Here is a 27,150-nt window from a genome sequence, read left to right on the forward strand (position 1 = left end):
GCCAAATTCTGTCATGAGATACATCCTTGCAACTCCTGTTGACTTCATTGTGAGTTGGACGTGTATTGGAGAGCAGAATCTGGCACAGTTTCCCAGGATATTGTAGGTAGGAGCCTAACTCAGAGGACAGATTAGTAGAAAGGAAAGGTAGTGGGACTCAACTCAAGCTGCAGTCACAATCCCAAGCTGTTCTGCTCTAATGTACTCAGGTTCCTATATAGTGCTCTCATCACTATTGTATCTGAGCTCCTAATTCTGCCTATAATTGCAGAGTAGGTGGATGATTCTGCTACTGTGATAAGCAATGAAACAGATAACACTGTTGACTGCATGTGGCTATGTTCAGAACAGCTGGGAAACTCAGTTTCAAAATGTTGTGATCTTGGCAGTGCTAAGTACTGGCTCAGCCTGATCCCAGGGCCTGATTATGTTATAAACAACTGTATCTGCACTAGGGAGGGACCCTACTTTATAAAACACTTTCATTGAATAACTTAATTTATACCAATCTAGATTGATTATGGGAACAATTGTGAGCACACTGCTATCAAGAGCCTGTGTAATCACTTGCACTAAGGCATCTGATGAAAGAAAATATTAATCCATACTAGCTAAACAACATAAAAAAGAATCAATTCTTTTCCAGGAACCATTTTGCTGACTTAGCAGTCAGCTAGTTTCCAGCTGTGTCCCAGTTTCTCTGACAGAAAGCAACAGGTGGGTGGCAAATGTATTAATATATGTGAGTCCCCAGGGGAGTCCTTGCTCATAGGAAAGTTTAATTTTTATTGAGCCTGAGCCTCATTGCTAACAGCAAAGATGGTGCCTTTTGGCTAATTACTGATACTGCATACCCCAGGGATCAGACTTCTAACTCACTTAAATTGTTTGTTAATGAAGCTTCTCCTCCCAGGCTCTTTGGGGACACATTTGTTTTAATTGGGAGATGTGATACAGGAAGAGGAAGAAGGAATAACTACAGAGATGTGCAGTCTTTTCAAGTCCAATATTTACTAACAATCACTTTTGTGTACATAGCAGTTCTGGAACATTCATGATTAGTGGCAGAGCTTTGGGGAAGCAATTAAAATACTAAGTGTTGTAAAGAAAATGTAAGGGACTATGTAGTTTGTAATGAACTCTAGAAGACCTTCTGATTACTGTAACACTGCTCTGTGTGGCTGTGGGTAAATAACCTCAGCGTGTCTGTTTCCCTTTCTATAAAATGAAGAAATAGTAACATACCTGTTTCCTAGGGTGTTGGAGTTGGCTAACGTTTTCAAAGCACTTTACAAAAATAAAGCCAGCAGTCTTACTGTTAATGCCACTAGAACTGAATTCTTGATTTTTTGGCTATAAACCTCTATTTTAAAGGGATTTATAAGTGGGCTGTAAATATTTGCTTCATTTCACTTCCCAGGGTTCTACAGGGGAGTCTCTCACAAGTGATCATAAACACAGCACCATACAAGTCACATATAGTGAGCCCCAGTTGATGAAGAGACTGGATGGTTTGTCAGAATTATTTTGGAAATCCTTAGTTTTTTTTTAATGTCTTGGAGATCATTAGCAGGGTTTGACCATAGCTTGTGTGTATGTATTTGATTATACTAGAAGATGTTACATAATTTGATTGAGTTTTCAAGCATGGTGGGGTTGACAAAGGAGGGATCCCACTACAGCCAGAACATTCACAAACATCAGTATCTGATGTGGATTACTTTTTGGAAAATGTTTATATACCATGAAAACAGTATCTCACTGTCATAAACAGATAGCTAAGGGTTAATGTCTCTTTCACCTGAAGCACCTGACCAGAGGACCAATCAGGAAACCGGATTTTTTCAACTCTGGGTGGAGGGAAGTTTGTGTCTGAGTCTTTGTTTTCTGTCTGCCTGCTTTCTCTGAGCTTTGGAGAAGTAGTTCTGCTTTCTAATCTTCTGTTTCTAAGTGTAAGGACAAAGAGATCAGATAGTAAGTTATATGGTTTCTTTTCTTTGGTATTTGCATGAATATAAGTGCTGGAGTGCTTTGATTTGTATTCTTTTTGAATAAGGCTGTTTATTCAATATTCTTTTAAGCAATTGACCCTGTATTTCGTCACCTTAATACAGAGAGACCATTTGTATGTATTTTTTCTTTCTTTTTTATATAAAGCTTTCTTTTAAGACCTGTTGGAGTTTTCTTTTCTGGGAAATTTCAGGGAAATTGAGTCTGTACTCACCAGGGAATTGGTGGGAGGAAGAAATCAGGGGGGAGATCTGTGTGTGTTGGATTTGCTAGCCTGATTTTGCATTCCCTCTGGGTGAAGAGGAAAGTGCTTTTTGTTTCCAGGACTGGGAACGGAGAGGGGGAGTCACTCTGTTTGGATTCACAGAGCTTGTGTCTGTGTATCTCTCCAGGAGCACCTGGAGGGGGGAAGGGAAAAAGGATTATTTCCCTTTGTTGTGAGACTCAAGGGATTTGGGTCTTGGGGTCCCCAGGGAAGGTTTTTCAGGGGGACCAGAGTGCCCCAAAACACTCTAATTTTTTGGGTGGTGGCAGCAAGTACCAGGTCCAAGCTGGTAACTAAGCTTGGAGGTTTTCATGCTAACCCCCATATTTTGGACGCTAAGGTCCAAATCTGGGACTAAGGTTATGATACTCACTCAGGCGATATGTAAAGCAGGTGGCATGTATGTGATGTTCTGGCTTTTATGTATGTGTATCACTGCCCTCCGCTGGAAAGACCTGCTCAAATTTTCTGCTAGACACTAAAGCTTTGATTACGAAGAGGCTATGAGCTTTGTTCAGACTTGAGTGATCCCTTGGATCATAATGTAAGTGCCTTAAAGATATTATTTCCTGAAGCCAGTTTTAAAACTGGCTTTCCAGTGTGGTACTGAAATTCTCCTTTATGTCAGAGGCCTGTTTTTTTGGAGCTCTGTAGTATGATCTTCCAGTCATATGTGGTTTAGCTGGAAATCATACACTTTTTGTGTATGTACATGCCCATAGATTTATTACATAAGCTGATTTACTTAAAGTATATGCTAGTGATGCTGATAGCTATGCAGGCTGGGTCTACACTAGCTTTTTCCCCCCTAAAATTTGTTACCAGCTCTGCTGGTGAGAGCTCTACTCTAAGCAATGTGCCAATGGTGTTTTAACCATCACTGTTTGCAATGTTTGTAGTCTTTTTGGTCACAGGATATTAAAGAGTGTACCTTTCCCAGCTCTGAAGAAGAGCTCTGTGTAGCTCAAAAGCTTGTCTCTCTCTCACCAACAGAAGTGGGTCCAATAAAAAGATATTACCTTACACACCATGTATCTCTTTCAACCATCATGTCATTTAGACCAGCTATGAGCAGAGAAAGGCATGGTTGTTAAAATGCTAGTGGCCCACTTGCTGTTGGTATTATGGGTGGAACTGAACTGGTGTTAGCAACACTGGGAAATTGTAGGGAAGAATGGCTAGTGTAGACACAGCCACAGTGCTGGCAAGAGGTAGAAGAGCTGTGGATTTCCCCTCAGCAATCTGGATGCAGAGCAGTGCTGTGAAACGTGTGTCTGACTCGGAGCAAGCTGTTCTCGTTCTACATTACCATGGCAAGTCAAGAGCTTACTCTTGCGTCATCCCTGGGAAGGTGGAGGAAGGAGGAATTGAACTGGCAAGAGATACTGCAGCCTGGTATGCAAAGTAACTGCTATGAGATTTTTAAAAGGTAGTTTATAATACTTAGCATATACCATCTGTAGTCACAAGGCTTTTCCTATAGGTGAGTAGTACTAATGTTCCCATTTTACAGCCGTGGGAACAGAAGTACAGTGGGAAAATGAATTGCCCAAATTCACACAACAAATCTGTGAAAGAGCTGGAAATAGAGCTCTGTTCTGGTTCACTGGACTCTCCTCATGCAAGTGATCTAATGGGATTTTTTCTCATTTATATTATATTTTTCTAATTTGTATCTCATTAAATACCATAGTTTTTTAAAATATTTTACAGTTAATTATGATGACTATATTACGTTATTGGTGCACTGCACAACATTCTCTAGAGAAACTTATTTCTATGACAGATGCCTGTTGGAAACTTTTCTTTTCTTCTGGTTTTAAGGGCAGTTAGGATTTTCCTGTATTAACACATTTGGCAATGTGATGGAGCATGAACATTGTAATACTATGATACCGTCCCAGAGGACAAATTTTAAAAGTGGCACCTTTATAGCAGGTAGAAATTCAGATGTGACTATGGACTGCATGGATTGGGAACAATGACTGTTAACCTCATTACCCAACACGGAAGTCCTTCCAGGTTAAAGGAGAACATTGTCTGGAAGGGAAATCTCCCATAACATCTTCTCTCAGCAGATAAATTCCAGACCCATTTGCTCACACTCATCCTTTCATGAGCAATAAAAATGACTCTACGCGAAAAATGACTGAGGGTTTATTTTTAAACCTAGTTAACTTCAAGCAAGATAGAGATATGAGAAGCAGAACTGGAATTGGAGTCTGTGTGGAAGGGGACTAATATTGATAAAAGACAGATCTTTCACCTTTTCTACAACTGTAAAGAAAGCATTTATGCTAGGCCAAACATAACATCTCTGGAGCTGCAGGATTAGAGACCTGCTGAGTCAGATGTTTATCCTTTTATTTATTGTTGGTAAATTCAGAAAGAGCAACAGGGAACAGTGCAAATTTCCAGAGTCAAAGTAACTGTAACCACAAAGTGACTTGAGAGGGACATTTGCCCCCAGAGATGTTCCAAATAATTGTAAAAAAGACAAGTAGGGTTTTGGGGCGGGGATTACAATTGAAAGATAAGAGCAGCAAAGAATCCTGTGGCATCTTATAGACTAACAGATGTTTTGGAGCATGAGCTTTCGTGGGTGAATACCCACTTCTTCAGATGCAGCAACTGAAGAAGTGGGTATTCACCCACGAAAGCTCATGCTCCAAAACGTCTGTTAGTCTATAAGGTGCCACAGGATTCTTTGGTGCTTTTACAGATCCAGACTAACACGGCTACCCCTCTGATAATTGAAAGATAAACATTGTATCTTTCTTTTTATTTTTGGTATCTTTATGTAAGAGTCCTGGAGACTAAAGTCCTCTTTAGTAATTTACTATCACTTTTCTACAGAAAAGATAACGCATGGACAGCAGTAGTGCTAGGTTCACCACACTACCCTACCAATGTCCCTCAGCCATAACCTGGATGGAACACTTCTAGGGGTGAGAGGCCCATAATGATAATACGTTGCACTTCTTCCAGTGTGCTCCATTGGAAGATCTCAAGACATTTCACAAACGTTAATTTCTCACAGCAGCCTTATGAGGTAGGTAATTATCATTAGTCCCATTTTACAGATGGCAAAACTGAGGCACAGAAATGTTAAATAACTGGTACAAGAAGGTGATCTAGCAACTTACTGGCAGAGCAGAGATTAGAACCCAGAGGTCTTGACTCCCAGAGGTGAAAGATTAGTGCACTAACTCACTGCCTTGCCTTGCCTGAAGAATAGTTCATGACAGTGAGAAGAGAAAGCTACACTAGCTTTTTTACCCCTAACATTTCCCAAAATTGCTACCATAGTTCAGCTCCACCAATAGTAGACATGGTGGCACCCTAGTGTAAACAAGCTGCTGGTGTTTTAACCATCTTGTGATCTCATCCTGCTCAGTGCCAGTTTAGGCAATACAATGATTAAAATGCCAGTGCTTGCTGATGCTTTATCTGTTATAGAGTTCCCACCATTGCTATCATCAGTGGAGCTGCCTCAGTGATGGAAGAGGTACTGTAGATAGGGTTCGGGTGCTCAGATATGATTTTACCACTGTATAGAGTTTCAGTTCTGTCTGTACTAAATCCACCAGAGTAGCTACAACTTGTGGAACTGCACCAGTTGGGGAATTAGGGATCTGAAAAATCCCAGGGTATACACAGCCTAAAGTCTAGTGTAAACAAGCCCAACAAATCAGGCTATGTCTATGCTACCGTGGCACAGCTGTAGCTACACTGCTATCATGTAGATATGCTTCCTGCACTGATGGTTTTTCCACTGATGTAGTTAATCCACCTTTCCAAGAGGCAGTACCTGCCTCTACAGAAGAATCTTCCATCAACCTAGGTATGTCTCACTGCAGGTTTGATTGACCTAACCACAGTACCCAGGGCGTGACATTTTTCACAACCCTGAGCAACATAGCTAGATAGACCTAATTTTTAAGTGCAGAACAGGCCTCAGTTGCAAAGCTGGGAATAGAGACTATAACCCTACCTTTAGTAGCACTATAAGTCATTTTCAGCACTGATTAAAAATGAACCAGTTCCTAATTTAGGCAGGGATTAATAATGAAAGTAAACATTACAGCATAGCCATACTGTAAAGATAGGTCTGCTTTAGAGAGAATCTTGTATTGTTTTCACTGCCAGGTTTGTAACATACCAGGTGCTGTCTCCTGCTCTAACGAATAGTAAAAAATTTCTTCTTGCAGTTTAGGTGCCTCTGTCATCAGAGAGGGAGACTGAATTGTTGGCCGGTGAAAATCAGGTAAATTAAGTCTCTGGCAGTAGCAGAACTTGCTGTGATATTTCACAGAACAATGCAGGATGCATTTTGAGTTTTGATAAATTGTTCCTAGGACGAAGACCATAATGAGAACAGAAACTGGCATTACATGAATCCCTTCCGTTGATAGAGACTGTAACAAAGATGAAGTATATGCACTTTGTCCACTCTTGTTAGAGTCCAAAGACTGCATCCTTGTTAGTGGCTTCTCAATGCCTGCTATATTTCCTGGCATACCTAATGCTTTTCTCTTTCATACCTTCTGAATATCATGACACTGCTGAGTCTGACTCACCAGCTGGGCAACAGGAAATCCTGCAGGAGGCTCCTCCTGCTGTGTGATTGGTAGCTAAAACTCACATCAAAAGGTAATGTAAATTAGTTATGAAGAATAACCAATGCTTGTACAAACTGTGCTGGAACTATTTGGGCAATCAGTCAGTTCACATTTTAATAGCTTAAGTGTCCTTTTAAGACAATACAGATAGAAACTTCTACCTTAGCAGACACTGCTGCACATAAAATGATTTGAATCAGTATTATAATTTTAAAGTTTTAAATATTTATCATCTCTTATTATTTTCTTAGGTATTTAAACCATTTGCTTCTAACCTTGAAGCACAGTTGCAAACTGGTTCTAGCTAGAGATGGCCCTGAATCACAAAACATGATCTAAATAGCTGTGGATGTAGGGAAATTTGGGTTCAGATCTGAAGCCCATGCCCAACCCTTTTCTCTAATGATGGAGCATACTGACACTCCAGCTATGAACACCCTGAAACTTCAGGGAAGTTTGAATCCTGCTCTGGACTTGACAGCCTGGACCCATCTCTATTTATTGTGCTGAACTGAAATAAATGTTGCCATTAAAACCCAAAATCACGATGAATGTGCCTAGTTTCAGTTTTTGTTACAAACTTGAAGCTCAGATGTGTTTGGAGATCTTTCCGTCTAGGGTTTTAGTTCAAGCCATAGTTTGAGGGAGGTGTCAGACATAAAATACAGCTGCAGACCCAAACTTTCCCAAAGTTCAAGTTGTGTTTGGATCTGATTTCAGGCTCATCTCTACTTTTAAAAAGAGTTGGGTCCTATAAGGACTGACCAGCTAAACCATTTTCCCCTGAAGTGGGTTTATACCATTTTAAACCTTTTCAGGAATCCTGATTCCTTTACAGGTTTGGATTGGCCTTAAATATGTATTCAGTGACTGGGACCACAAAGGCTTTCTTAAACTATTTGATTACCTGAAAAAATCTTAATGGAAATTGATTAACAAGGATTTTGTGTGTGTGGTCTTGTTCACCAAACTGCTCACTTGAGCATTTTGTTACTATCTCTTTTCTGATTCAAGGAATAACCAGAAACTTTTACCTATCTAGCAGCCTACAAAAATATTGGGTAAATATACTGAAGGGAACAATTCTGTTTTGATCAGGGTGTGGATGAATTAGCATATGTAATAACTTTTTCTTTCTAATTTCTGTGTTGCTGTTGTTTACTTTTCCCTTTCGTTTCTGCTTCCATTATTTATGTACATATGGTAGTCCTTGGCAGGCTGAGGTACTGAAATGGATCATTGGCAGAAATGTGGACTCTTCCACATTTATCATGAGAGCCTGATTCTTATTATTTGTATTACAGGAGTACCTCAAGATCTTAACCAAGATCAAGGCCCCTTTGAGCTAGGTGCTATACAAACACATAGTAAGAAATTGTGTGCTTTTCAGGGCAGGAACTATCTAAATAAACAAGACAGAGAAAAGGTGGGAGATGAAACAGAGGTAGGAAGGCCAACAAAAGAACGTAGACTCCTAGAAAATCACTGTGACCCACAAAGCCTGAGTTAAGTGCTAGGCTCCCTATGCAATGCCTGGGGGGAGAGAGGCACTTTAGAATGCTATGCACAAAACCCAGCACACTAGGCAGGGAGCCACCTAAGCTAGCCAATCGGAGATGCTGAAGAGAGTGGTGTATTCAAAGCCCTGCCCCTCTTATGGAGGTAGGCACCTAAGGTCAACTACATGGAGGTGCTGAGCTCGGCTAGTGATCAGTGAACAGGGAAAGAGATGTGTTCGTCTGTCTAATGTGCATGCAGGCCCGATCTGGTAGGCATGCTCAGAGGCTGCCTATCTCCAAACAAAACAATCAGCCAGGGAAGAGACCCTCCCTTTAGCTTAATAGTTAGGGTACTTGCCCAGGACATGGGAGATCTCCTGTTCAAGTCTCTTCTGCCTCTCAGGGCAGAGAAGGGATTTAAACAGGGCTCTGCCACCTGTCAGGTGAGTGCTCTAACCACTGGACTATGGGATAATCTGATGTGGTGTCTGTCAGTCTCTCATATTGAAATTGTTCTCTTTGAATTAAATAATGGAGCCAGAGAGAGAGACTGACACTATCGCCCAATGATTAGAGCACTCATCCCTATTGAAATTCCTTCTCATTGGGGTAAGGGAAGCTTGAACTGGGGGTCCCCCACATCCTTAACTACTGGGCTAAGGGTTATAAAAGAGGGCATCCTCCTTCCCACCTTATCTTGTGTGGAGTTAGGTGGCCTCTGAGTACAACAACTGGATCAAGCCTCACACGCAGGAATGATTTGTGGATTGCTCTTCAGTTCAGGCAGGTGATACCCATCCAGACCCCTAGGGTGAGGCAGCTGTGCATGTGCTCGGGGCAGAAACATAGGCACCTAGAGAGGCTTTTACTGCAAAAACTGACTCACAAAGTGAGTTTAGGTGCCTATAGGGTTAAACAGCAGCCAAGCAGGAGTTTTGTGGATCACAGTGGTGCCTAAAACAGAACTCGGGCACCTAAGTAGAGCCAGGCCAAAGTGAATTGTCCAAGGTTACACAGCAAAGCCAGGAATAGCACCAACATCATCGGAGTGCTAGTTTACTCCACTACCTACTAAACTCCAAGCCAGCATGAGCCTGCAGTGTGTTGAGTGCCTCCCACAAGGATGCTTCAATAGATATTAAGTGGATTAAGCATTCAGTACCTTTCACAGGATTGGGTGCTGCCTGGTTTAGTCTCAGATCTGTCTGCATATGCTGTAAAAAGGCTGTCTCTGGAGAACGCAGCATCCAGAGCTGCTTGTAATATTAGCTAATTAGATCATGTTTTTTCTGTTTTGAAAATCTCATCGTTGATCACCAGTGTAATTCTATATGGATTTTTAAAATACTCTTGCTTACTGTGGTAAGTTTCTTAATGATAGCCTGGAATATCTCTCTGATATGCTTTCTTTTTATTTTCTTAGTTGTTTTTGAGCTCTCAATTTACTGATTTGTCCAAAATAGATCCTGAAAGAATTTGGGGCAAGAACTTTCAGTTTCTGTTCTCCGTGATTATGGTATCAACTTTCTGTTAGCATGCAGAAAGCTGCATTCCTTTTAGTTTATAAATCATAACTGAAAATGTCTGCTGCTTTTTGGGGAGTTGATGACTTAGGGATTTGATAATGGAGCGTGGGATCTTTCATCTTGAGGACACCCATGCAAATTCAGCCCAGCTCTATACTGATTTACAATTATTACAGTCTGATTGATGGCTCATGGGTGTGAAATTACTTGGTGGTTTTCAGTGTTTAGATAATTTGGTGATGTGTGCTGTACAAAACCCCAAGATTATGTAGCTAGAATGGTCTCAGCCCAGGTTTTAATGGGCAGGAGTCCACCAAACTACCACCTCCATAATTAGTCCTTTTGTAGACTGTATCAGCAGAGACTCCAAGGATTGAATATAGACATAGGGAGGGTAGTATCCTCTTGCCCCTAATGGTGTTGGTCAGCTCCGCAGTAGATCAGCAAGACCATGTGGAGAAGCTTGCAATTCCACTCTACATGCTATGCATGTTCTGTCAGTGCACTTCTGTCTCCAGGGCTGACAATGCAGCCTCCTTTTTTTTTCCCCCTCTTGCATTGTAAAACCAATGTTTATCTTGGCCTTAAGGATAGTTCTAACAACATGTTTAAAACACTTATAATGGGGTATAACTTTGTTAGTCTTACACCATGGAAAATAAGATTTCAAGTAGGTTAAAATACATTAGTACAAAATTTTCAGCTAGCTCATGGAAATCATGCCTTCTGCGTAATTTATTTTTAGACTGTTTCTGTAGAGAGTCTCTTGTTAGTCAGAGAAGAAATGGAACAATTTGCAGTTTATATAAACAGCAGGACTGTCACCAGTTTGCACAACTTAAGGTTTCTTAGCTCTAGAGGGAGCATTGTCTCCCTGCACGGGATGTGGGAGGGAACAGGAAAAGCGAATGAGATATTTTGAAAGTCGTTTGGACTCTGCCAGTTTATGCATCTACATGAACTACATTTCCATTATAGTGCTCCCTCTGCAATCCATATAGCTAGCCAAATCTTTCTTGAGTGGAAGCAGCAACAGTGGTATGCTCAGGGGTGGCTCTAGATATTTTGCCGCCCCAAGCACGGCAGGCAGGCTGCCTTTGGCAGCTTGCCTGTGGGAGGTCCCTGGTCCCGCGGATTTGGCGGCACGCCTGCGGGAGGTCCGCCGAAGCCACGGGACCAGCGGACCCTCCTCAGGCATGCCGCCGAAGGCACCTTGCCTGCCACCCTTGCGGCAACCGGCAGAGCACCCCCCGTGGCTTGCTGCCCCAGGCACGCGCTTGGCATGCTGGTGCCGGGAGCCGCCCCTGGGTATGCTCCACAGGGTTGATTCAGGATTGATCCAGTGTATGATGGTCAGACCCAGATCCAAAGGCAGTGAGAGGTTTTCAGGTACAGACTTTTGCTTTGGGCCAGTTGCAACACTTGGAATTAAGCTTCATGAAAATGGGAGAACTTGGTGCAGAACCACTTCTCATACAAATGGGCCACATCTAGAACTGGTATAAACTGTTGTAACTCCATTGAAGTCAGTGGAACTGAGCTTGCTTACACAAAGTCTGATTTTTGACTCATATTTATAGTTTGACACTAGCCTATTTATGTCCTCTTTATTTATTTCAGATGGTAACTATGCCCTTCACTCGTCTCAAGGATATCTATATGGTGAGTTTCTGTGCAGCAAGTGAGGGTCTGAATTAACTCTGTACCAGCTTGCCATGCAGTAACTCACTGTATGGACACTGCTACAGCACAGCGAAAGTCCCAGAATGCAGCTTAGCATACTACACTTTCAAATATCAATACACGAAGCCAGTACTCTGAGGCTTTACCGTGGTGTAGCAGTGTCCACACGGCGAGTTACTGCACAGCAAGCTTGTGCACTGTAGCTTCACACTTTGGCTTGCTGAGCAGTAATTGACCATGCAGACAAGCCCCTGGTCTCTTAACTTTAAAGGGCCTAAGGCTTTCACTGACTACTGGAGGCAGGCTGTACAGGATGCAGCGCCCAATGTCTAGAGTAAGTTCATAAACTTTATGGAACTTTATTGTTTGGTGTTCAGGAACAAATTATTTAAAGATGCCCTGTCAAATGAAAATGAGCTGAAATTGCAATCACTCTTGCCAAATCTTTCTTGGATTGTGTGTTGCATTTGCTTTGTACTGAACAGGATTGGAATGGAAGAAGAGACGTGAAAAAGACATAAGGATGAGTTGATTAAAAAAAAGGGGTGAGTGTAAGGGGAGAGCTCTAAGTGTTAAATCAGAGATGAAGTGCATCCTCCCCAGTCTCCCATTCGATGTGGGAGGTATGTCTTTACTACCTATCCCCACTGCAGAAAGAAAAAGAGAAAAAGGAGACATGGGAGATGAGGAACAAGGAGGACCTTTCTATTTCTATTAGGTATTTATACAGTCTCATTACCATAGTATCTTTGCAGTTCAGTCTTCAATGTATTTTCCTCACAACATCTTTCTGAGGTAGGGAGGCACTATTGTCCCCATTTTGCAGATGGGGACTTGAGGCAAAGATGAGCAAAGGAATTGCGGTTCTCTGATCAATGTACTTCATATCTTGTCATCAACAGTGGCTAGTGCCAGATGTTTTAGAGGAAGGTGCTAGAAACACCACAGTCGACAGATGTGGGATAATTTGCCCTCCATGAAGGTCTCATCCTATTCCCTAGTAAAGTGCTTCAGCTCTGGCTGAGCTCCTCCTCGTGATCAGACACCAGGTTGCTGTACTGAATACTACTTTTAAGCCTACTGAACAGGGGTCGGCAACCTTTCAGAAGTGGTGTACCAAGTCTTAATTTATTCACTCTAATTTAAGGTTTCACGTGCCAGTAATACATTTAAACATTTTTAGAACGTCTCTTTCTATAAGTCTATAATATATAACTAAACTATTGTTGTATGTAAAGTAAATAAGGTTTTTAAAATGTTTAAGATGCTTCATTTAAAATTAAATTAAAATGCAGAGCCCCCTGGACCGGTGGCCAGGACCCAGGCAGTGTGAGTGCCACTGAAAATCAGCTTGCATGCTGCCTTCAGCACGCGTGCCATAGGTTGCCTACCCCTGGTCTAGACACTGTTTCTTAGTCCAGCGACTCAGGCACATTCCCAGGGAGCAGACCCCTGTCTGGGACTCTACGTTGCAGCTGTCATAGGCCCCAACACCAGTTCTAACCCCTTCAAGTCTCCCCAATGGCTTAAGCACACCCTCTCTAGAGCTCCACCCTTGTGGGTATTTTGGGTTACTGTTTATCCATTTAAGGACTTTGTAGCAATTAAAACAAGGGAACATGCAGACTGTAGAAAGGAATTCTAACTTTGTCTCTGAGTAAATATACATTTTACTCATAGACAAAGCACAATAGTTGCAGATCTAAGCAAAAATAACACACACCTCCTTCCAGTATTCCCACCACTCCAAGAGCCCTTTGCATTTTGATTAATGTCCATTCAAAATCCCAGGACTCTCCTGCACCACACTCATCCTTGTCAGTTTTCCTGTTGTCAGCCAGTGAGACAACCTCCAGCTTGAGAAGATCCAGCCCTTAAATAGAATTCTGGCCTCCACTGTCAGGTGACATCTTGAGCAGCTTCAAAACCACCATCAGGTTGTATCATGTGTAAAACATTTTTATTTAAAGTTAATTTTTCTTGAATAAAAACAAGGATACAGTCAAATCCAGGGCACTCGATTGTCCCTGAAAACTAGAAATGTCCAAGCTTTCAAGACCTATCCTTGAGACAAATATTTTGAAATTCTGCTCTCCATTGACTTAAACAGGGCCAGGATTTCACTCAGTGTGTTTGTCCACATTTTTGCAAACTCTCCGAAGACTCTTCCCTTTGAAGGAATCTCTGGCCAGCTGAGCTGGTGAGACTGGCAGCAGGTTGGATGAGTGCATATGCAATCCAAGAGTGTCTCCATTCAAGTCTATCTCATGTTGATACCTGGTTGTCCCTTCAGAGTTTTCTCCCTCCCCAGCACGTAAAGTCAAATCCAAATGGTGAAAGGGAAGGCATGGGAAAGAAATGAGTGTAGAGAAGAAGTAGGAATCCTTTTCTCTCACCTGCTTGTGTACATGTCCTTGATGCCCAACATCACTGGAGTGACCTCATGCCACTCCAGAAACATATGTCATGACTTGGAAAATCTGGTCTCCCTAGTCCAAACCCTCTTAGTGAGAATATTTATCATAGCACAACTTTACTCTGATCATAAGTTCATGATGCAGGAAACCACGCCCCCTCTATTGCAAGTCCAAAAACACCAAGACACAGTAAATGTGCCATGGGTAGCAATCTATAGAGAGGCCAGGCAGGGGGAATTCCACAACCTCTGTGAACCAAACTCCAATGGTATGTAGCAGCTTCCTCTGGAGAACAATGGAATCAGGTGCTATTGACCCGTCTGCCAGAAACATCATGTAACAGAAGCCTAGTGTCCATAGCTGCTACTACAACCTGGGTGGTGCTAGAAGGGACCTGGAGGGGAAGCTGCATGGGAACTTCAGGGGCAGAGGAGGATTTCACCTCTCCCATCTCTGTGCACACCACCCCCACGCGAAGCCCATTCACTCAGGGTTGTCATAACATAAGAACAGCCATACTGGGTCAGATCAAAGGTCCATCTAGCCCAATATCCTGTCTGCTGACTCTGGCCAACACTAGGCGCTGCAGAAGGAATGGACAGAACAGATAATCATGAAGTGATCCGTCCTCTGTTGCCCAGTCCCAGCTTCTGGCAAACGAGCTAGAGACACCATCCCTGTCCATACTGGCTAATAGCCATTGATGGATCTATCCTCCATAAACTTATCTAGTTCTTTTTGAACGCTGTTATAGTCTTGGCTTTCACAACATCCTCTGGCGAGGGAGTTCCACAGGTTGACTGTGCGTTGTGTGAAAAAATACTTCCTTTTGTTTGTTTTAAATCTGCTGCCTATTAAATAACTGATAAGGAAGCTCTTGCTCCATCAGAGAACTAATAATTTACCTATTGCAGGGCATTAATACCATCCAAGAATTTCTTTCTAGGCTCCTGTAAATGGTATCCCTGTGCCTGAGTTAATTGCAAGCAGTTCATTTTTGTTTTGAAGCATTTTGAATCATGTTTCATAAAGAGAAAGGGAACACATTATCTGCCTTATTGTAACATTTATTTCAGGTGAGAGAGAAAGAAAGCTAAAGCTAAATGACAAGCATGTTTGAAGCAGAAATATCAGAGCTTTGAAGGAAGGTGCTTTTGAGCATGAGTCAGGTTTTTACATAATAGATAAGAAAAAATGATCTTTCATATTTGGGATATTTTTCCTCCCCGTTGGAAAGAAGTCATTTACAGACTGACACCAATGAAGAAATAAATATGCCAGTCTCGTAGGTTTGTATTTTGTCATATAGTGTAGGTCAAATCAAATGGATAAGTAGTCTATTATCTGCTGTGAGCTCAGGTTAAAATAACCGAATGATCACCTGAGCTTTAAATGAATGTGTAACCCTTCTGCCCCTCTGAGTTGGCAGCAACGAGGGCCGGGTTCAGTATCCAGGGGTTCCGTTTCAGTAACACAATTCATAACCGGCTCGAGCCCCCACCCAGTGACCTGGGACACTCACATACCACATCCCCCTGGGCGCCTCTAGGAGGCAATACTTCCCCTCTCGCAAGCACGGACTCTGAGTGTAGCAAAATCTTTTTAATAAAGGAAGGAATCAATGTGGCATCCCATTGGAGAAACACCACAAACAGGGTTATAACACAAACCATAAACAAAAAACCCACCTCCAAGTATGTTTGGCAATGTCCTTTTTCCCCTTAGGGTTTTAAGTCCAATCACCCCAAAGTCCAACAACCCAAAAGTCTCTGGTCAATGCCACCCCAGAGTTCGAGAGTTTATCTGTAGAGGTCCCTTCCCCCAGCCTAGGTAGAAAGGGGCACCTTACGTGGTCCAGGGCCAACTGCCCTGCCTCTCCGTGGGTTCTGCTTCCGCCTTCTCCACAAACTGCTCCGCTTTACCAGCCGCTCCACTCTGCTCCTCCAGCCGTCCTCACAAACTGCTCTGCTCCACCAGCTGCTCTGCTCCATGAGCTGCTCCAGTTCTCCCTGCAAACTGCTCGGCTCTGCTCACTCTATGGGCCGCTCCACCCGTCCCACAGCTACTCCGCTCCGCCAGTTGCTCCGCTCCACCAGCTGTCCCGTGATCCGCTCCAGCCATCCCCACAAACTGCTCCACTCCGCCAGCTGCTCTGTTCCGCAGTATAGCTTCAGGCTCCCCCACTAGTTAGCACAGTACTCAGTGCTCTCAGCTCAGTAATTTCAGCTCTTTAGTGATTTCAGCTCTTAGTGATCTCAGCTCTTAGTAGGGGAGCCCCAGTGCTAGTGCACCATTTGCCCAAAGTGAGTTCAGCTCAGTCACCTGTATCTAGAGTCTTAAGGGAATAAAAAAATCAACTCTGACATTCCACAGTGGAAAGAGGAGGGGGTGGAACTGGTGCTTCTGGCTCCACAAGGAGACTGCACCACCAGACACAGATACCTGTCCCCAGCCTCTCTCAATTCACTGGGTTTTGGAACCCATGTCCCTTGTCTAGCAAGTATCACCTAACTGAGGTTGAGTCATTTCTGTCACAAAGCAGTCCCACAGCTCGGCAGCCTGGGATGGGGTAGGCGTGCCTATGCAAATACACTCTCTGAAATTCTTTCCACCAGATGTCAGGGTAGAGCTCATCCTGACTGCTTACAAATGGATAGAATGCACCGCTGCTTATCTGGGAAAGTGACCCTCAACCAGTGCAGAAAGACCATATAGCATCTAGAGAAAGTCCAGCCCTTGTTTGTAGGCAATTCCTTCATCACCGAAATTGATTTATGTATGCACCTTGCCAGCACAAATCAAACTATTTTCAGTGAAATTTTACAAGTTGCTGAGTTCTGCATTTTCCAGAGGTTAAGAAAATAATGATTTTTATTTTTAGGTATTGTTACCTCAGGGTCTCTGAGTGCTTAACAAAATATAATAAAAAACTACATCCTGCTTGTGCCTGTGTAGGTGAATAAGGAAGAGAGAGATCACAAAGGGCTAGGCTGTATGGTTACCACAAGGCTTAATGAGGAACAGCCCATAACTGTGACCAAGAGTAACAATTCTGTTTCAGCTTCCTGCTTGCTCCAGGGAGGAAGCTGTGCCAGCCATATACCTGGTCCTGCTTACTTCCCCCTCCATGCTGGCTCAGTTGTGCTGTCCAGCATGCTGGGGCTGGTGGGATGGAGATGAAGCCAAGTCTCTGCCCATTCCCTTTCCACTTGAGAAGGAGAGAGAGGGGCAGTCCCACAGCTGATGCGCTCACCATGCACACAGATCAGTGCAGATTGAGGAGTCGGTGGGGACAGAGGGATGGACAGATTCGTGTTTCTTCATTCCTCTTCACAGACACATCAGGCAGCTCACAACTGAGCCCAAAGTCACTGTGGAAACAACAGTGTGCATGTTGCACATAATTAAAAAATGCTAGGTGCTTTGATAACACTTTCCATCTTAGACTCAAAATGCATTTTATAGATACTAATGATTTCAGATTCACAACAGATTGAGGTAGGAGAGCAGTAACTCAGTTTTGCAGATGGGAAATTGGGGCATAGAGAAGTTTATTTGTTTGCTCATGATCACACAGGAAGCCAGTTGCTGACATAGGAATAGAATCCAAATCTCCTGGTCCTGGGTCTTAACAATAAGGCCATCCTTCCTGCCTGTGAGCTATGAGAGATGAAATCCTTTCATGCAGTGGTAGGTATGTATGCTAACATGACAAGATGTCCACCATGGCAATGAGAATATCCTTTGGGGAAAGGGAACTTGCTTATTAATCATATTTATCACGTCGCTATTTAAACATTGTACTGTAGAGATTACTCTCTTCAATGACTCAATATTGCTTTTCTGCAGCCTCCTTTTTTAAAATGTTTGTTGCAAGGATTAATGTGCTAAACAAAATACCATCCTTTAATAGCAAGTCTGAGATTGCTAATTCCACCCCCACCCAGGTGGGAGGCATCTCCAGGTAGAGGGGGCAGGGAGGCAGATACCAGTATGGGAAGATAACCAAATAAGATCATAGTGTTGGTCCCTCTTTCCTTATCAGAAGGATTGAGGTTAATGGTTATTTTATTAATAAACACCTATTTTATACCTATGCCTTATAGGCACAGTAGAGTAAAAGTTATACAATACTCATAGAGTTAAAGTTGGCAATGTGTTTCAGTGGAGTCCAGATACCAGTCCAGAATCAATGTTCTGAAATTTTTACAAAACTTAGACACCATTCCAAAAATCTGGGAAGTCTGGAAATGAAGAGTTAAAGAATACAGCTAATTCCACACTGGCATATAATCCTTCCTCATTCGCTATCACTCCCATTTGTTTACATTGGGCAGTCCACCTTTGCTTTGCTCTCTTGTTATCTTCTTTAACAGAAATGCAGTTTGGGAGCCTACTTGTGATTTAATATGTTTTTTTTATCAAGAGCCAAATTCTTTCATCTTTATTCACTGACTAGCATCTCATTCCATGAGTAATCCCATTTTTTTCACTGCGACCACTCACAGGGAGTAGGGTCCTACTCACCCTGAGTTTTTATCTACACTGAAAATTGTGTTTTCACGCATGATGTGTTTCAACATTTTGACATGGATAAATGACACTCCCTCTCCCAGTTCTTCTTCATACCCACCCCAGCTAACTGCACCCAGGCACGCCCTACCCCAATGCCCTGCACACCAGTACTTAATTTGTAATGAAACAGATGCTGGGCTCAAGCAATTGTTTTTTTAGTTTCATAACTGACACAGCAAGCTCAGAGGTGCCTGGATCTGCCCTGGCACAAATGAAGCACTGCTACACACCCACTCCATGTCCTCCATCTTCTGGTCTACTGTGTGCCCTCGGTGCCTCACCTTGTCATCTGCATCCTTACTCCATGCCTCTGTCATGACTGGAAGGGTGTCCTGATTTCTGGCACAAATGTGTAATTCATGTAATTTGGATGAGCATCCAGACCTAGGGACACTTGCTATCTCTATTGTCATCTGGCACTGTGAAAAGCTTCACCTCTTGGTCCTCTCTTCATGTGTTCAGCTCATATTCTTCATTTCTAACTCAAGACAATGTTAATCACCACACTGCTAATTGCTCTTATGTCTGCTTCCTCCAATACTCTTCACACAGCAAGCCAGAATGGATTATTTTAAATATGTCTCCTTGCAGTGATAATAGAGCAACATAGGAACAAAGTTGTGCCAAAAACAAGCGTTAACAGCCATGCTGCTTCTAATGGCCTCCTGAGAACAGATTCCTAAGCAGCTCTCAGGAACACAATTATACATCTGATTCTCTGATGAGCTGTGTATAAGTTACTGACAAACTTTGAATCACTAACCTGACAGATTTGTTTGATGTGAAGAAAATAAAAGTTTGCATATTATCCAAACAAAAGATTTAGGTTCTCTTCCCACTGAGTTCAATGCAAGTTTAAGTGGAGTCAGGATCAGACTCTTAATCCCTCAAAGTAAGGCTCTATGCAAATGAGTAAAATAAGTACAATAGGTAAAGTGGATTGAGTTAACATCTCTTCCTGTTAAATGGATTGGAAAGCTGTTATAGCTCCTGCTCAGTTTCCCACTGGGCTTCTGCCTCCTCAGATGGACATTCATTGTACTTGAGACGTGTCAGTGTCTTTCTTGTGAGCATGTTACTCGATGTTCATGAAACTGCCAACCTCAGGCAGGCCCCAGGGATGAGGTCTTAGAGCCCTTCCAGTACTATACAGATGTCTGAACTTCATTTTACTGATCCCTGAGACCCTTTCATCAATATGAACTTGTCTGTGAAATGAGATGGTGGTTTCCCAGTTCCTAATGAATGGATGTGGTACTAATTGTCAATCTTGCTGCCAATCTCAGGGAAATGGCCAAAGACTGGATGGGTTTGGGGACTGAATCATCCTCTCACCCCATAACCAGGTCCTGCCTGCCTGAGGCACATTAGTGAGGCAGTGCAAGGAAGTGTGCACCTCTTGTTCCCAGGCATGTACTTATACTGCACATAATTAGAGGACTTGGATCTCCAGGGCTGCCAATCCAGCCTTTGTCACTATTGCTGAATTATTTGAAATTCAAAGCTAGTGTTAATGTCACCTGCACTCTCTTGGGGATTCTGCTGGAGGAGGGAAGCTATAAGTCCTGTCATGGGCTCAGTATGGACTTTGTAAGCATGCAACCCAGGGACCTCGGTCAAACCTGTTCTTAGTGCCAACCACTTTTTACAGCCTCTCAAAGAAAGTGGTGTTGCTTGGATAGGGTGACCATATTTTCCCAAAGGAAATTTTCCCACTTCACATGGCTTGCCTGAGGCCCCTCCCCATCCCCCACAAGGCCAGCCTGATTGTGTCCCACCAACCCAATGCCTATTCACACAGGGCCGGCCCAAGGCCGCCCTCTCAACCCCACGCATGGTGCTGGCCCAAGACCCCCTGCTGCCTGCCTGTGCGGTGCCAGCTTGGCCCAAGCTGCTTATCTGAGCCCTTTCTCCTGTGTGGGGCTGGCGTTGCTGCTTGCTCCCCCTCACATTCCTCCATGGCCCACAAGGGGTCGCACCCCACTTTTTTGGGCAAAACTGTGCATTTGTCAGTTTGCTTTTACCAACTGATGATCAATCAGCAAGAGCAAACAGGACAAACGCCCAGTTTTGCCAAAAAAATTGGGATGGTCAGAACAGGGCTTAAAAAAAGGGACTGTCCTGGCCAAAACAGGAGATATAGTCACCTCATGCTTGGGTCATTTAAGGTGGGCTGGAGAAGACACCCAGACAGGTGTAGGTGTCGCAAGAGGGGAACTTGTACTTGAATAAAATATTTGAGACTGTTGCAAATGCTAAAATATAATGTATATACAATGTGGTGTGTTTGTACACAGTTCATCAAATATCTCGATGCCTGTGACAAATGGAGCAAACATTTACAGTGTATGTGTTCCAGATGTGTGCCTGTTCCAGAGCAACGCACACACTTCCAGAGTGCCACGATTTTTCTGTATAATCCAGTTCATTTTCTTCCAGTAGTTTGTACTGAATTCTTCTGGCTTGGTCTGTGCTTGCAATTAGCACAATTCAATAGCTGTTAAATAGAGTAATCACTTGTTATTCTCACAAAGGCTTTAATCTGGCAACTGATATTTCTCAATAAACCCATGCTCGTACTAGGTGAGCTCTATTAAGATGGACTCTAAAATGAAATTAAATTAACTCTCTGCTCTGAAAACCATGGATTCTGCTCCTCCTCCCTTCTTCCACTGACATGAAAGCAAACAAATTCCACCTTCAGCTTTAGTAAGTGATCATATGGAAAAAATGGCAAACTTCTCAGCACAGACCTCATCAGTGAGGTGCTTCAGACATTTCCAGACTCCCAAAGGAGATGGATTGGGGGGACCTGGGTGTTGTCCATTCACTGACTGTTCCTGCAGTGAGGAGGATAAAAGGAGTTGAAGTTACAGTGGGTGTAAGGGAAAAAAGCCTTGTTATAAACTCTTAAAGTCTATGAGTCTATGAGTCTATGATGCAGCATCACTGATGGATTTGCACCCTATTACATCAGGCCCAGTTTTGGGTCTTTGGCTGATTTTATGCATATGCAACATTTGCAGTTGCTTGTTGCTGCTATGTGGATAGAATGGGACCGATCTGTTCTTAACGTAAACAGACTTGTTTCCACTTGGCTAGTGAACAGTTTTTGTGTCACATGAAGGAGACCTAGCTTCCAGTTCCATGTCCTTTCCCTTTTTATTCCTCAGGATGGGAATGATAGGGAGGATACAGGCTCAGCCTCTAGAGAGATCGGGAGAGTTTATGTCACCTAACAGCTGGATAAAGAATGGCCTGGATGGGCTTGGAAGGGAATCCCATCTATCCATTCTCTGAAAGAAGGAATGGTGTCTGGTATTTAGGGCTTTTGAAATCGGCGGTGTAAGACAGGTGCTAATGTGGAGAGGGGGAGACTTTCACAGAGATGCAGTGGGTCCTCCTTGAGAAGTGGAAAAATTGTGGGGTTTCCAATTGCGCTGAGATATTCCAGGGCATTAGCTCTGAGCTAAGGGCTTCTAAGTAGTATCAGATCCTTAGCACTTAAGTGAGTGACTTAGCAATAATTGGGTGAACAGGCTGTGATAGGTGATTTTCCATAGGTGCAGGATCCATTAGTAAGAAGGAAGATTTTGTAATATTTATTCCACCACCACTACACTTTTACAGTTGTAATTCCTATAATCAATCTTCAGTGTCGATTCAAACATGGCATTATTCAGCAGTGGACCAAGTTAGAATATTCATTTCCCATGAAAATGATGTCATGTGCTATAAGTGTGGTCACATACAAGAAAAATCAATTCCTATGCAATAGAATAATGACAAAAGGGCAAATAACTATATAAAAAGCCAGGGATGTTTTGTAAACAGAACAACAACAACATATATACAGAAAACAAGAAGTCCAGTGGTTTGGGACTGAGCTACCCGAGAGACTGCCTCAGCCCTCGGGTAGCTCAACTGTAGCAGGGAGGGAGTTCAAGTTGCTAGAAAAATGAGGGAGCTGCTGGCAAGATATTGTCTGCAAGGGAGACTGACTCTGAAACTCACCTTCCTGTGCCATAGTCCAGCAGTTCCCAGATCTGTAAACTTCTGGAGTTGCTGCAAGGCTCTTTTCTCTTAGATTTCTGAGGAGGAGGGAGAAAGCGAGAGAGAGAGAGAGGGTGTGTGTATATGCACTATCTGGTGCACTGGGAGATTAGGTATTTATGATGAGATGAGTGATTTTTTCCTGTCTATATTAAATCGTACGTTGTAATTGTTGTAAGGGCACCTGGTGCAACTGATGGGTCCTGCACCTTTGCTTCTCTCAGGGCAGAGTCCCCTGGGTCACCCCACTTTTACACCGCATCTCCTGGCTATCGCATTCTGTGTACCAAAGATGATTAGTCTGCAGGCCTGACTGTGTTTGGTTACCTGCATGGATCCCCTTTGGGGGCTGTGACCAGTAGGTGACTGACTCAGATCAGCTTCTTCAAAACAAAATATTATTGATATACATCTAAAAGAATGTAGCATTTGGAGAAAAGGGTTAAAACAACAAGCAGCCTACATGCCGTTGCCTAAAGGTCACATCTAATTTATCCAAGACTCCTCAGCCTCAGGGAGTGAAAATCAGTGTGCTCCCCAGTACTCACTGCCTCCTTCTGTGTCCCTCTCAGCTTCAGGACTGAGGTTTTTTACCCCTCCACAATTCTTTATTTCATTTCCCCCAATTGGATTTCCTTCCTCGTCCCTCCCCCCGTGCCCAGGGTTACCAGCCAGCGTACTGATCAGAGCACAGTGGAGGTAAAACTTCAAAGGACTTGATACCTGTATTTAAGTACTAGTCAGTGGGTTATCTACAGCCATTGTCTGCCTCCCTGAGGGTGAGCTCCTGCAGTAGTTCACCTTTTGAAACTGGGTAGCAAACAGAATAATGATAATTAAATATACAGAGGTATACATAATATTCATTGAAATAATACAGATGTCTCCCACATTCTTCACAGACATATTCTCCGAGAAGTGGTGGGGGGATCTTGCATTGCTACTTGTCTTGGCAATCCTGATCCCTGGATAAACAGAGGACTTTGGTCTGCAGTGGCCAAATCCTGCCCTGCCTTATGCCCTTGTAGCCTCATTGAAGTCAGTGAGGTCAGTTTCCCTCCAGATTTACCAGTTTTGTACATTTTACCGATAATGGATCACTTAAAAGACTAAAACCCTAAAAAGGCTATTAAGAACAGGTATACGGGAATTGTAACCCACTTTCAGTGCTAGGATGCTTAGCCAGATATATGTCCAGCATTAAGCACTTTGTATCTACAATTTGTGATTGTGATGAATCCTCCTTGCTAGAAAGGTTACCGCTATACTATAAATCAAATTCTGAAAAGGGGGAAAAAAGCAGCAGTGATAAATTACCTGACTCTGGAATCAAACTGTATAGTTGGGCCATGATCTGTCATCTGCCTAGGACAGGGGTTCTCATACTGTGGGTCATGATCCCTCAGGGAGTTGCAAGGTTATTACATGGGGGGGTCATGAGCTGTCACCCTCCACCTCCAAACCCTGCTTTATCACCTCCAGCATTTATAATAGTGTTAAATATAAAAAAAAGTGTTTTTAATTTATAAGGGGGGTGTCGCACTCATAGGTTTGCTGTGTGAAAGGGGTTGTCAATACTAAAGTTTAGAAACACTGGCCTAGGAGATAGAGCTTTGAGGGTACTATAACTGAAGCTACTGACACAGGATAAGATGTCTCTAAATGTGTTACTTGCTATGGCAAAAGTACCAAAGAGAAATAAAAGTTCTGTGACTGTGAGATGGAAAGATTCCCAAAAAAGGAAAAGTTTGGGTTCCATTACAATACAGTGATGTAGCTAAAAAGAGGGGTCACTGTGGCAGTTGACAGGTTCCATTGAACTATTACCAACCAAACTCCAAATGCCTTTTGTGGTGCAGCCTGTCCTTAGCTGAGGTGGCTCCAAGACCCTGCAAAAGATGAAGCCAAGATGCCTATAAAGGTTTCTGCCTGGTGAGAAGTGATTGCTGTTGGCAAATGTATCTTTATGGTTGTAAAAAAGAGCACCCGAGAAAATGAGAGAAAAAGACCAACTAAGAAAGGGGGAAAGCAGTAGAGATAGTGACAGGACTCTACGGTCTTGTCTACAGTAGCCTTTCTTCCTTAAAATTAGATTTCCTTGTTGCTATCTATTCAGTTCCACCTGCGTTGAAGGTGGGAGTGTTTCTAATGTCCACCCAATTTCTCTCTAATGAGAAATTACCCACTTCTTGGGTCCAAAGAGCACTGACACTTGGAGCCATGTTGTTACTAAGGAGAGACTTTTCAAGGTTTCCTTCTCACAAGATTTTGGCTCAAACTGCTCTCTAATATACACATGAGTCTCCCAGTGATTTAATCCTGTTATAGAAAATCAAAATAGTTGAAAACAATCCCAAACAAAAGTGAAACTTCGGTACTAGAGCTCTAATTTTCAATGGTTCAGTTATAATACTTAGCACTTGAATAGCTCTTTCAAACCATTCACTCATTTATTCTGAGAATACCCCAGTGAGATAGGCAAGTGTTATAATCCCCATTTTACAGACAGGGGAAACTGAAGCAAGAAGAGGATAAGTGACTTATCCAGGGTCTCTCAATAAGTGATTGGAGTAGGGTCAAGATTAGAACTCAGCATTCAATCCTGTGCTCATTTCTTTAGACCATATTGCCTCTCAGTTAAGATGCACCTAGGGGCAGGCACATACACCCATGAGACTTGCAGTTATGCTTAGTCTACTGAAAAGCTGTTTTAGACTATAAAAATCACAGAGGGAATTTTCTGATAGATCTGTTCCCTTCTGCTTTTTTTTCTCTTTAGCTGGTGCTGCCTGAGTATTCTATCCATAGCCTTTTCTGCATCATGTTCTTGTGTGCTCAGGAATGGCTAACCCTGGGGCTGAATGTTCCTCTGGTTTTCTATCACTTTTGGAGGTAAGGCTGTCTTCTATGTACTGGACTATGGTCACCCTCATTTGCCCAATCGGTGTGCATGCATATGGCATAAGGAAAACACAGCAGTAACATGAAGGATGGATTTCTTCCTCCACTCTCCCTTTCTAAACCATTAGTTGCATAGGTAGGTGAAACTCAGTTCTGCTGTGGGTTCATACTTTTAAGCTGAAAGGTCCTCAAACTTTAACTGTCAATCTGGAGAAAGAGGAAAACAGGAAGCATTCAGGTTCCAGTGAAGAGAATGAAATGGATTTTAAAGCTTCTACAAACCTGAATATTAAAAGAAATATTTTTATGGCACTTTAGGGGGGAAAAGGAGTATATCTTTTTAAAAAAAAATCTTAGATTGTTAGTTAACTATTCCTAGACAGTAACTCCTCACTTAACGTTGTAGTTATGTTCCTGAAGAATGCGACTCTAAGTGAAACGATGTTAAGCGAATCCAATTTCCCCATAAGAATTCATGTAAATGTGGGGGTTAGGTTCCAGGGCAGCTTCCCCTACTCTGCAAGCACCAGGGGCGGGGGGGTCAACCCTTAGCCCACCCACTCCACCCTTTCCCCCAAGTCCCCACCCTTGACCTACCTCTTCTCCCCCCCTTTACTTTCGCACACTGCATCCTGTCTCCTCCCCCTCCCTCTCCTCCCTTCTAAATGCTGCAAGCCAGCTGATTGCCGCTTTTGGGAGGCTGGGGAGGGAGGGGGGGAGGCGCGCCACGTCCTTGCTCCTCCCACCTCCCTCCTGCTCCGGGCAATCAGCTGGCTTCCAGCATTCGGGAGGCAGGGGAGGGAGGGGAAACCTGCGTGCTGAGTCCTCGCTCCTCCCCTCTCCCTCCTGCTTCCAAAACGCCGCAAGCCAGCTGATTGCCAAGGCAGAAGGCAGGGGAGGAAGGGGAAGACGCTGATCCATGGGGTCTGCTGGCGGGCAGGAGGCACTGTGGGGAGGTGTAGGGAGGCTGCCAGCTGTGGAGAAAGCAGGCAGCCAAACAACGTAAGAGTGGAGCATTGCACAACTTTAAATGAGCATGTTCCCTAATTGATCAGCAACGTAACAATGAAACAACATTAAGTGGGACAACTTTAAGTGAGAAGTTACTGTACAGTGTTGGAACACAAATACTACAGCAGCATAGAAGTGCTTGAGAACCAGGAAATGAAACAGACTACAATATGAAAGTGAAACTAACCACTGCATTAGGCACTATACGGACAGAGGGCAGTCCTGGTCCGAAAGAGCTTGCTATCTAGAGGGACTGAATGGGCATGGAGATGAAACTACCCTCTCAACCCTTCCATCAGGGTTGTGTATCATTGATGGGAGGAGTCTGAGGGATGTTTCCTCTTTCACTGTTTGTAATTGTGGTTAGGGTTGCCAACTGTCTAATCACACAAACCCAAACACCCTTGCCCCGCCCCTTCCCCAGGGCCCCACCCCATGCTCCACCCCTTCTCTGAGGCCACCTCCTCTGCTCACTCCAGCCCCCCTCCCTTTGTTGTTCACTCTCCCCCACCCTCACTCACTTTCACCGGGCTGGGGCAGGGGGTTGGGGTGCAGGCTCTGGGAGGGAGTTTGGGTGCAGGAGGGGGC

General features: G+C 43.3%; 1 protein-coding gene across 1 annotated transcript in view; it reads left to right on the forward strand.

The window, feature by feature from the left end:
* Nucleotides 1-27,150, forward strand: part of CNIH3 (cornichon family AMPA receptor auxiliary protein 3) — an 80,907-nt gene that overhangs the window by 43,766 nt on the left and 9,991 nt on the right. Inside the window, exon 4 of the mRNA XM_050948646.1 lies at nt 25,430-25,542. Within this exon, the coding sequence (XP_050804603.1) occupies nt 25,430-25,542 (113 nt within the window). The remainder of the gene's footprint in view (nt 1-25,429; nt 25,543-27,150) is intronic.

This window comes from Gopherus flavomarginatus, chromosome 4, assembly GCF_025201925.1.
Source record: "Gopherus flavomarginatus isolate rGopFla2 chromosome 4, rGopFla2.mat.asm, whole genome shotgun sequence".
NCBI classification, from domain to species: domain Eukaryota; kingdom Metazoa; phylum Chordata; order Testudines; family Testudinidae; genus Gopherus; species Gopherus flavomarginatus.